General features: G+C 20.4%; 2 protein-coding genes across 2 annotated transcripts; both read right to left on the bottom strand.

Annotated features, from left to right (window-relative positions):
* Window positions 1–134: 134 nt before the first annotated feature.
* Window positions 135–3,603, bottom strand: PRSY57_0321200 (cyclic amine resistance locus protein, putative; the record flags this gene model as incomplete). The annotated part of the gene is made up of 2 exons (XM_020114485.1): window positions 135–3,146; window positions 3,265–3,603. Coding segments are annotated over 2 exons (3,351 nt in total), but the record flags the coding sequence as incomplete, so codon positions are not given.
* Window positions 3,604–5,491: 1,888 nt separating this feature from the next.
* Window positions 5,492–13,420, bottom strand: PRSY57_0321100 (hypothetical protein; the record flags this gene model as incomplete). Its single annotated transcript, XM_012905835.2, has 1 exon — window positions 5,492–13,420. The coding sequence occupies one exon, from the start codon at window positions 13,418–13,420 to the stop codon at window positions 5,492–5,494; it is 7,929 nt and encodes a 2,642-aa protein (XP_012761289.2).
* Between the last annotated feature and the right edge of the window lie 157 nt (window positions 13,421–13,577).

Genomic DNA, 13,577 nt, shown 5'->3' with positions numbered 1-13,577 from the left:
AAAAAAAAAAAAAAAAAAAAATATATATACATATATATATATATATATATATATATATATATATATATATATATATATATGTATTTGTTATATAAAATTACACAGGTGCAACATATTAATATCTTTTGTGGTACCTCTGATGAATTGATAGCTATATTTAAGGATAAGAATCGCACAAGGTGCATAAATGCATGAATTAAGATATACGCAAGAACAAATATATATTGTATGGTAAATTTAAGTACTACACTATAAAAAGGAAATAATATGGATATTTTAGATTTATTATTTTTCTTTTTATCATTTTCATTATTAAAAAATCCTACGTTGTTTTCTTTATTTTTATTTAAATTAAAAGAATTTATTTCATTCTGACAATAAAATGAATCTGCATGATCTCTTATATTATTCATGTAAAAATTATTCGAAAAAATATCTTTATGCATATTAGTAACGTAACCATTTTCGTATTCATGTTTATTCTTAATAACACTATCTTTATACATATAATTCATATAATTCAAATTATTATTATTATTATTATTAAGAAGATTATCTTTACTTTTATTTGTAAATACGTTAATATGCCTAGTATTATCAAAGGTAATTAATTCATTATTATTGTCTTCGTTTTTGTAAATATAACTATTTACTCCATAATTATCATTATGTACATAATTTATATAGTTACTATTACTATTTATACTAGCTTTCTCGTTATAGTTATTTCTTATAATACAAATATATGACCTCAAATTAATTATCCTTATAAACGTTCTTATCATATTATCAATCAAATCTTTTCCTAAAGATCTCAATAATCTCTCTAAAATTTCTAACATATTTAAAACCACATATAATTTCATAAAAGGCTGGGCTCTTATATAATGATAGATTCTAGATGTATCAACAAATGAAAAAATGTAAATACAAATCAATATTAAAGATAACCTAATTATACCACTATATTCAGGAAATGATAATTTTAAAGAATTTAAATGCTCTTTAAAAAGTTTTTTTTTCATATCTTTTATTTTATTCATATTTTGTAAATTATTTATATTTTTTTTATTTTTCATATTCTTTGAATCCTTCTTATTATTTTCGTTTAATTTAATAAAAGCACCATTACTCTTTTTATATTTTTCATCGTTATAAAAGCTTTTAACTAAAAATGGGTTACATTTATTTGTATCATTTATAAATTTATCATCATTATTGATCTCATTTACCATAAAGGTATTACAATTTTTATTATCTTTTTTGTACTTCAAATCATGGCAACATTTTTTAATTATTTTGTCATCATTATTATGCGAACATGCATTGAACATATTATCATTTTCCTTCATATTGAGAAGATCGGAATTATTATGTTTTTCGGTTGTACAACAACTAGAGTTATTCATTACATCACTCATAATAATATGATTGTCATTATTATTATCATTATTATTGTCCATATTATTTTCCATATTATTTTCCATATTATTTTCCATATTATTTTCCATATTATTTTCCATATTATTTTCCATATTATTATCCATATTATTATCCATATTATTGTTAGGATCATTCATTTTTGTATCCTTATCCTTCTCATACTGCTCACAAGATGCTTCAAATTTATTATCTAAAAATTCATTAGAATAATTTTCTCTTTTGTTCGTATCAATATGATCATTTTTGCTTGCACACAATTTATTGTTCCTACCTATAACACGTTTTGCACACATTAATAAATTTCTCATGTTCTTATTATTTTGTTTTGTTTTCTCCTTATTAGACATATTCAAACATTTGCCCATATCTACTTCATTTGATTTATACATATGCTTTATAAAAAGGTCGGAAGAGATATGCTCTTCATTATCTTCAAAATGTACAGAGTTCAACCTATGTATTTCACCTCCTTGTTCATAATCTATTTTTAATAAACCTCTCCTATTGTGTATATCAGAAAAATCAACCATCTGTTTATTTCTTATATTATTTCTTGTATTATGAAAATTCATTTCAAATGATTGTGTATACATTTTTTTTTTTTTTTTCCTCTCATCTTTATTATAAATAGGAAATGTGTATAATTTATGGATATGAAAAAAGTACACAATTTTTATAAATATATAATTCATTAGATATTTAATATTTTGTAATATATTTTTACCAAAACAAAATAAAATAATAAAAAAATGTATAAAGAAATTTTTTTTTTGTTTTTTCGTTGTATTATATATTTCATTTATTTTCTTTTTATTTTTTTTATGCTTTGTCCAATTTTCTTTTTCCATATCATAAATAGTATCACTATAATATGAATCATTTATCAAATTCCCTTTATACTTAAAATAATAATTTAATTTTATTTCGTTTTTTAAATATTTTATATTATTTATATATTTCTTTCCTTGTCCTTGTCCTTTTTCTTCATCATCATTATTATTATTTACATAATTTAACATAATAGACTTCGACCTTAACAATTTTATGTCTTCCCTTGATTTCAATACACTGTATTTATGACCACATTTCAACAATTCACTTTTTAAATCTTTATTATAACTTGACATTTTTCTCTTTCTATTATACAAAAAATATTTCCCGATATTTTTCTTTTTCATACTACAAGTAATGTTATCACATATATTATTTTTATGCTCATCATTTTCTTGTTTTTCTACACTTTTATTAAATTCTTTATCATTATTATTATTATTATTATTATTATTATTATCATCATCATAATTATTATTATTATTATTATTAACATGTACCCTTTTTTCTAAATGCATGTCTACCCATATGTCATCCGAATGAGAAGCGTTCATGCTAAAGCGAGAACCATTAAGATAATGAAACGAAAACAAATTCCTTGATAATTTCTTATATAAAATAGAAGATTCATCAAGGGACTTCTCCTTAATATATTTGCTTTCATACATATGATCATTTTCTTTTCTTTTAATATATGACGATTTATTTAAATTCTTTATAACCCTCACCTTATATTTCTTCTTTGGGTCTTTGTAATTATTCACCGCATATTTATAAAACTTGTAATTTTTAAAATTATAAAAAATGTTCATAATATTACGACTAGCGTTCTTAAAAAATAAACTAATCAGAAGGCATATGGATCGTGCAACCTAAAGTAAAAAAATAAAAATAAAATGAAACAATAAAAAAATGATAAAAAAAAAAATAGGTTTCATTAAATATAATGTTTATATGGTGACACACACATATATATATATGTATACATACTTGTATGGGCATAAACGTTATATCGTATAGTATATTATCTAAACATAAAAGAAATGAAAAACTCATTAGTTTCTCAAAAAAAAAAGGTACATTTAACATATGATCTAATGCATTATCTGGTATAGTATTTGCTTTAAAAATATTATCCAGAAATTTGTAAAAATCATATTTATATTCATCATTATTATTCTTTTCTTTATTATCATTTATATTTTTAGAAACATTTTCATCTTCTTTACATTCTTCTTCTGAACAATCACTATCACTATAATATCTTTCATAATGTGTTCCTCCTTTTATTTCGTCAATTATAAAATCGTAAAGCGTAATCCTGTTCATATCTTTATCATTTTAAATTTTATAAGTATTATATAAACAAAAAAAAAAACCAAACATAAAATATAAACAAGATAAATAAATAAATAAATAAATATATATATATATATATATATATATATATGCTTGTATTTATGTTTGTGCTTCTTTTAGTTTTTTAAAAAATCATTATAACTAGAAAAGACAAAATAATATTCATAAAATATATATATATATATATATATATATATATATATATATTATTACATATTAAACATATCTTATTAATAGTTCTACAAATAATTAACCCTGTACTGTAATAAGAATGTATACTAAACATTCATATATAAATACATACATATATATAATATATAATTTATTATATATTTTTTTTATACGTTTATAAGAATTCTAAAGAAAAAAAAAAAAAGAAAAAAAGATCACATATATATATATATATATATATATATGTTTATGTGTATATCTTCCTAATTTTTAATATTTATATTTAAAAACGAAAAAAAAAAAATATATATAATATATATATATATATTAGGTTAAAATATAATAATCATAACATTTATATTGCTTCACATGCTTTACAGGAAAAAAAAATCAATAAAATTAAAAATATAAAAAAAGATATATATAAATATATATGTATATGTATTCTTATAAATATATATTTTGTTTGTTTCTTTTTTTTTTTTTTCTTCCTCCTTTTATTATTCAATTTATATACAATTTTTATATTTTCTCAATATGTTGTTTAGTTAATTTTATATAAAAAATAAATAAAAAATATATTATATATATATATATATATATATATGTCAACATAAACAAAAATTAAACAATATTATTATATTTAAAAAGTAATAATAAAATTAAATATAGTTGTTATAAATATGTATAATATTATTTATTTTAATATATGTTCTGAAAATATACATTTTTTTTAAAAATATAAAAATATTAAAAAAAAAAACAAAATAGAATAGAATATTATTATATAATATATATATATATATATATATATATATATTTACATATGTAATAAATAATATATATATAATATATTATTTTAAGAGAAAAAAAAAAAATTTAAAGAATTTTTTTTAATCCACATAATATTTTATATATATAATAAAGTAATTAATAATCTTTTATCTTTTTATTAATATTATCAAATTTATTTATTATATATATATATATATATATATATTTTTCTTTTTTTTTGTTATTATTATTTATCTAGATTGTTCTTGTGATGCTAAAATATGAGGACACAAATACGATAAACAGTTGTAAAGAAAATATATATATAATATATATATATATATTGTATCATATAAAAATAATAATAAAGAAAATAAATAGGAAATATAAAAGATCTTATATTTTTTCTACACTATAATTATTCATATATCTTATGATATATAATTAAATTGTTTCAAATATATTACGAACAGTTTGTTAAAAGAAATATATATTTTTCCTTTTAAAAAAAAAAAAAAAAAAAAAAAAAACACATTACATTTGTAATATAAAAATAATGTAACTTTTGTAGTTCTTATAATTTTATTAATAAGTATATAAAATATATTTAAAAAAAATTGTCCACATAAAATATATATATATATATATATATATATTATATAATCATTTATGTTATTTACAAAAAAAAATTACACATATATTTAAGATTTCATATTTATAAGCATATACACATATATATATATATATATAATATACATTTTTCATAAGAACAAAATTTACGTATATATTTTATTTTATAATTGTTTATACCTTGTATATTAAAAATAAATAAATCTAAACATATATATAATATATATATATATATATATATATATACATATTATATAATTTTTTATACATGGTAATTCATAAATCATATGAGATGATCACGGTTAATGTTAGAAGATCTGGTATTATATCTATATCTCGAATTTGATGAGTTTCTAAAGACTGCATTATTATTATTATTATTGTTGTTGTTATTATTATTTTCTTCTTTTTTATTCTGTTCTTTATTCCTTAGTCTATCACTTTTCCTTACATTTAAAGAATTTTCTAGGTTTTTTTTTTTTGTTCTTTCATTTTTTTTCCTATTCGTTCTAGCAGATCTTTTTCTTGACTTCCTATTATTATTATTATTGTTGTTATTATTATTTCTTCTATTATTTCTTGTACGCTGTGATGTACGTCGAGTTCTATTTCTTGTATATCTTCGATTGTAATAATATGCCGGGTTTGTATATGTATATTCATCATTATAAAAATCATCATCTACATAATCCTCATCATCATCATCATCATAATCGTCATCATAATAATCATCGTCATAATAATCATCGTCATCTTCTTCTTCGTCCTCAGAAAAATAATTTGCTGACTGATCACTTGTAAACATAGAAGAGCCCTCACTTATTACAGCTATTTCTGTATTTCTAGCTGAACTAGCTATATGTTCATAATTTATAGAAGTATTAAAATTATTATTATTATTATTATTATTATTATTGTTGTTGTTGTTATTATTATTGTTCATATTATTGTTAATATTATTATACACATTATTTCTAAACATCGTAAAGAAATCATTATATCTAGAATAGTTTGAAACAAAGGAATTATCAAAACTCTGTATATTAATATAATCATAATTATCCACAGGAGATCTTATATATACAGAATATGGATTCACATATTGACATGCTATTAATTGATCAACATTCTTTATAATACAATTTCTACCTTTTAAAGGATAATTATGTAACATATTAAACTTTTCTCTTATTAAATTTTTTTTGTATTTTTCTTCTAAGGTTTCTAATATTTTCTTTTTTGTATAATTATTCATATATACCATTGTATTATTACTTGTATATAAAAATAAGATATAATCCCAATCTTCTTTCTTTTGATGTACCCTTTCATAATGTATTAAATATGCTTGTAAATAATCTTTTAATCTTTTTCTTTTCTTTTCTTTATTATTATATTTATTTTTATTCTTCTTACAAATCATGTCTCTATTATAATAAATAAAATTATCAATATTTTCTTCTTCTTTACACGGTAACCTTTTTAAAAAACGATAAAAAATTGAAGCATACAACAGATCATAATCATTTTTATGATTTCTAGGTATATTGTAATTACCATAATCATTCTTGTTCTTCTTATTATTATATATAAAATTATTTGAACATATTACATCATCTGTTTTGTTAACAAAACGATTATATATTTTATATATTTTCATTAAATTTATATAATTTTGTTTATACTTTTCTACATTCCCCTTTTTATAAAATTCAATATATTTATTTAATTTTTCTAACAAGGGATCGATTTTTAAATCAACCTCTTTATCTTTTTTGTAATGACAACATGTAGATTCATCACACATAACTATTCCTTTCTCACCTAATGAACCCAAATCATTCTTATACTCATCTTTAAGAATTACATTCTTTGACATAATACAGTGATCTTTAGGTGAAGGCCCATTAAAATAATCAATTTGTTTTATACTACTAGATTTCATAAATTTATCACAATGAATATTATTTACATTCCCCTCGTTCGTATTATCTATTTTTATATTATATAAAGACATTCTCTTTCTATAATTTTGTAATACCTTATATAATATGTCATATATCAATATATTCTTATAACTGTTATCTCTATTTTTTAATTTTCCATATATATATTTATAATAACTTATATAAATATGTATCGGATCTATTTTTTCATTTTTTAAAAAATCTAAATAATTTTCACACGAATTAAAACTAGAAAAACGAGGAAGTAAAGGTTGCAATTCTTGCTCGTATATTTTAAATTTCTTATCAACAAGAACATTCATGTTATTAAAATTGTTAAGTATAGGTTTACTTTCTTCCGAGGCACATCTTCTTTTCTTCTTTTTAGTATATATTAAAGAACCTGATTTATTATTTCTATAAACATTTTGGTACATACAAGTATTCATATAATCATTTGCATATATATATTTATTATTACAATAATTATTATTCTGTGATAAGACTGACCAATCTATATCTTTCAAATTATTACTACATGAATCTTTATAATAACAACCTAAATGCTTTAAACAATTATTCATATTATTATCTTTCACACAGAAATCCTCTCTTATATTATCTTTTCTAAATAAATAACCTTTCACATTTTTAATATAATCATTTGATAAATCCTGATCATTATCGGAACTCCAAGATATGTTGGACATACTATCACTACTTTTATTATTATTTTGTTCAATTTTTTCAATTTTTTCAATTTTTTCAATTTGTTCAATTTTTTCAATTTGTTCAATTTTTTCAATTTTTCCAATTTTTTCAATTTTTCCAATTTTTTCAATTTTCCCAATTTTCCCAATTTTCCAATTTTTATAATTTTTCTTAATATATGATGTATAACTACCATCTGAGGTATAATTTAACCAGTCTGTATAATTATCACATTTCGAATCATCACTAAGAAAACTAATTGAACTCTGATTATCAAAAAAAGAATCATCATTACTTGAAATTTCCTCTTCCTTTTTATCATCACATATTTCTGTTATTTCCTTTTCTTCCTTTTTATACTTTCTTCGTATTTTACTTTTTTTAACAAAACTGGATCGTTTATTTGGGTGCTCCCATTGTTCATCACATCTTTCATTCTGACAATAATAATTATTATTATTATCATCATCATTATTATTATTGTTGTTGTTACTCTTTATTTCATCGTCGTCATCTAAAACAAACGCGTCATCTTTATTCCCCATGAAACTACTATCGTTAATATGAATAATACAGTCAGGTTCTGAATTTCTTTTTTTTAAATTCTTTGAAACTTTTTTATTTTTCTTATATATATTATCTTTTGAATTAAATGATGAACTTGTATTAATAATATGATCAATGTTGATAATTTCATCCTCATCCTCATCCTCACCCACACAAAAACCCACACCCACACCTACACCTACACCTCCATCATCATAATTATTATTATTATTATTATTATTATTATTTCTCTTTTTTGTTTTTATTTTATTCTTGTTCTTTTGCGTTTCTCTATGCACATCCTCAACATTAATAACTTCGTCGTTATTATTCGAAATACATTCCAAATTAATAACAGTCTGCTTATTATTATTTAAGAATCTTTGTTTTGTTTTCTTTCCAAATGTATTCTTTCCATTTTCTATAATTTTCACTTCATCATTTAGCAGATCATCCTCCTGAACATCATCATTTTTATTAATATTAATTCTGTTATTTTCTTGTTTGTTTTTTTGTGTGTTTATATCTCCTAAGGGATTGTTACCGTGTACAGTATCCTTATTATGTTTGTTCCTTTTATTTTTATTTTTTTTGTAATTTTGATTGGAGCATCTTGAATTGCTATCTGTATATAAGGTATATATAGTTTTTTCTGAGCTTGCGTAATCTGAACTTTCTTCGATGATTTTCTTTTTCCTTTTACTAGAGGACTTATAACTTAAATTATTCTGTTCATCTTTATTATTATTATTATTATTATTATTATTATTGTTGTTGTTGTTGTTATTGTTTGTATCTGGATCGTTTGTATTATTAACATTATTTCTTGAAATAATCTCTAGTTCGTCATCACTATTGGAGGTTCGGTCGATTTTGTTTCCTCCCCTGGTGAGTCTATGTCCGCTACGATTATTACTACTACTATTATTATTACTACTTCTATTATTATTATTATTATTATTATTATTGTTGTTGTTATTATTTCCATTGTTGCGGCTGGACCTTGTGAGACGTGTCCCCCTCATATTCATAAGATTATTATTAGATGTAGACACACCCCCTACCGGAAGAACACGGTTAGATTCGTTCATACCACTAACAGAATCATACACATAAACATCCGACATAACATTAACATTATCATAATCTTCCATATTTTCATTTGCATTCAAATCATTTAGAAAACATATTTGTGTAGATGTTATCTGTTCACGTAATGTAAATTTATAACAAGAATTTCTATTTAACGTAAATATAGAAAAGTAACCAAAATTATGAGATACTATAAAAAAGTATCCGTTTTTATTCCATTCTGCATAGAAATTTTTTAAATCACTATCATATGAAAATTTTTTTATAATTTTTTTTTTTTCAACATTTAATAAATATATATATTTTCGAAAACAACCAAATAATATTATATCTTTGTAAAATGGATTAGGTTCTATAAAACTAACATAACTATCACATTTCTTTAAATCAAAAAATTTTGTTTCTTCATAAGTCTTTGTATTAAATATAGATATATTAGTTCTCATGGTAACAGCATTATTTATATCTTTCGACGAATTAGATTTATTTGTTATACCATCTGCAACAATTAAATATTCGTCAGATATATTCAAGGATATATTACTTATTTTATAATGTAATTTCTTTGCTCGTAATTTTGATTTATTATTTGTTTTTTCGTTATTTAATGTATGAATACATTTCTTCTCATTTGAACATTTATTACAAATGTTCGTTTTTTTTAAAAAATTATTCTCACAATATTTAGTATTATATATATTATTATTATTATTATTATATATATTATTATTATTATATATATTATTATTATTATATTTATCATAATTACTAATTTTACCTCTTTTATCTTTATTTTTATCCATTCTAGAAATATGTTCTAAATTTTTTATAATACACCCTTCACTTTTATTATTTCCTTCCTCCCTATCTAAGAAACCATAATCCACACGATCCCTCTTATTACAAATATTATTATGTGCATTATTAACATCATCATTCATTATTCTCATGTTATTATTATTATTATTTCTTCCAATAAAGTCATTCCCCATATTCCTTCCCATTCTTCCTAAAGAATCATCTGAATAATTACCATTTCCTTTGCCTCCATCATCTAATGTATTATCACTACGCCGGTCATCATAATCACTAGACGAATAATAATAGGACGAACAAGATGTTGAAGATATAATAAACAGATCATTCTTATTTTCTTTATTTATTTCATTCAACACATTCTCGTTTTTGTTTTTTGTTTTTGCATGTTCATGCATTGCTGAAGACTCCATCATATATTCAACATAAAGAGAAGTATAAAAACAACAGATGGATATTTTTTTTTTCTCCTTTTTTACATCACTATAATGATATTTATTACAATAACTGGGATTATTATTATTATTATTATTATTATTATTATTTATATTATTATTATTTATATTATTTTTTTTTTTTATATTATTATTTTTTTTTTTTATATTATTATTTTTTTTTTTATATTTATTCAAATCACTTAAATACTTTTTAAAATTCCACATATATATGGATCCATTAGTTTGAACAGTTATAAAATTCGCTGATGTATTTGAAAATAAGAATAAAAATATTTCCTCTTTAAAATCCTCAAACGTTTTAAACATAACAAAACCTATATTATTTTTTACATTCTGTAAAATATTTATTTCAAAAAATTGAAATATTTTTCTATAAGAATTATCTTGTTCATTTAATTTCTTTTTTTTTTGATCTCCTTTATTATAAGCTAATTCAATAACATCTTCTGTATGTATATTATTATATATCTCATCACTAACTTTATTTACATATTTGGTAATTTCAACATCATCAGGAGTAATACTCATGTGTTCATCATGATCATCATAAATTTTCTTTGTCGTTAATAATAAAAAGTTCAGCTTCTTCTTACGACCATTCCCATTTATATTATGATCATTATTATTTTCATTACATTTGTCATTTGTATCTTTCTGTGTATTAATAAATATTAAATAACTGTTTTTTAGTTCTTTTATAGGATTCTTCGATATTATCAACTTGTTATATACATAAGGAGATATGTTATAATTTAATGAATAGGAGAATTGAAGATATGGAAAAAATTTCACATTATCCATGGGCATGGTATTAATAGATTTTATAATTTGATAATCGTTATTTAAATCATCAAATTTTATAATAAAAAAATATGTATTAGTAGAACACAGCGCATATGTCTTATAGTAAGGACAAGAATTCCTACCTCCACAACTATAATGTTTATGGTAATGGTTATGGTAATTATTATGGCAATTATTATCATAATTATTATGGCAATTATTATCATAATTATTATCATAATTATTATTGTAATGATTATGCAACAAACCATACTTCTTATCCACATAACTTTGGGACGACTTAACATTTTTATGCGTTATATTGTAAAAAAACTTTACATTTTTCATAAAAAAGGTTCTTCTATATGTAAACAATAATTTATGCATATACTTATCAAGAAACCAAAATTTTACTATACCCTTTTCATCACATGATATCATATATCTATTTGATTTATGTATATCAAAATCTGTTATGGAATAATTATGTGCTCGTATACACATTATTATATTTCCTGTTATTAAATGATATATTTTGATAAAACCATCTTTTCCTGATGTTATTATATTTTCACAATATTCATCAAACCTTATTTTTGTTATATAATCATATTCTTTTTTATGTGGTAAATAATGTGATAATATTGTTATATTTCTTTTTATATTTTTTAAACAATAATTAAATACATCATATTTATATCTTATATGTATATGACTTTTCTTCCTTAAGTCGTTTCTAGAAAAAAATATTTTATTCTTTATTTTATTATACACATTATTAAATCTATTACAATAAGAACTTGATAATTGTATAGACTTATTCTTATTATTCTCATATTCTTCTTTTAGTTTATTATGACTATTAAAAAAATATTCTTTTATATTATGTTCAGGATATTTACATGTTAAAATATTTATTACATTCTTAAATATATGTAACATATCACATTCAATATCGTTCTTTTTTATACACATCTTTTTCTTTTTATATTTATCACATTCTTCATCACTATATATTAATTTCTTTTTCCTTTTCATACCTACCATCATCATATCTTTATTATTATATAAAGAATTATATTTATTCGAAATATAACTTACTTCATTTTTACTATTATCTCCATCACATAAATTGTTATAATAATAATTATTATTATTATTACATATATTACCTTTGCTATCTTTATCGAATGTTTCTTTTTTATAATTGTAATAATTTATATCAACATTATTTTTACTACATATATTATTACTACATGTATTATTACTACAAGTATTATTACTACATATTTTATTATTATGTCCAATTAATAGGTTATTATTTTTTAACGCTTGATAAACCTCATTTATCCCATCTTGATCATTATTTCTACTTATTTCATTTATACACAAATTTATTAATACTTTGTACGTATCACTTAGCCTCTTATCATCTTTATTCTGTGTTTTTTCTTTTACTTTATTTAACAAATTATAATTCTTATTATACATATTACCCGAGCAACTATATGAACCATTATCAAGACCATGATGTTGACCATAATTATTATTCTTATAATCATCATAATCTTCAATTCCATATTTCTCTGATATATTATTCTTTATATTTTGAACTTCTTTCTTATTATATAACGTGTCACATTCCATATTATATTCCATTACATTATTATAATTAATATTTTCATTATTCCTTTCATCTTGTTCTTTTATTTTTTTCTTTCTATGATAACTATTTTCAGCTTTCTCATCCATATCATTCATAACATTTTTTTCATTTAACCTAACAAAATTTTCCTCAAAATTATTTATTTTCTCTTTTTTATTATTTATCCCCTTTGTATCATTTTTATCGGGATCCATTTTTATTTCTTATTTTTAAATAACTCAACATTAATACAAAGCACACACATATATAATATATATATATATATAAATAATATATATTATATATATATATATATATATATATAATATTATTTTACATTTCTGTCTATAAAAAAAAAAAAAGTACCCATAC

This window comes from Plasmodium reichenowi, chromosome 3 (assembly GCF_001601855.1).
Source record: "Plasmodium reichenowi strain SY57 chromosome 3, whole genome shotgun sequence".
Classification (NCBI taxonomy): Eukaryota; Apicomplexa; class Aconoidasida; order Haemosporida; family Plasmodiidae; genus Plasmodium; species Plasmodium reichenowi.
Note: the sequence above shows the minus strand (reverse complement) of the source record. Positions and strands in the feature narration are given on the sequence as shown.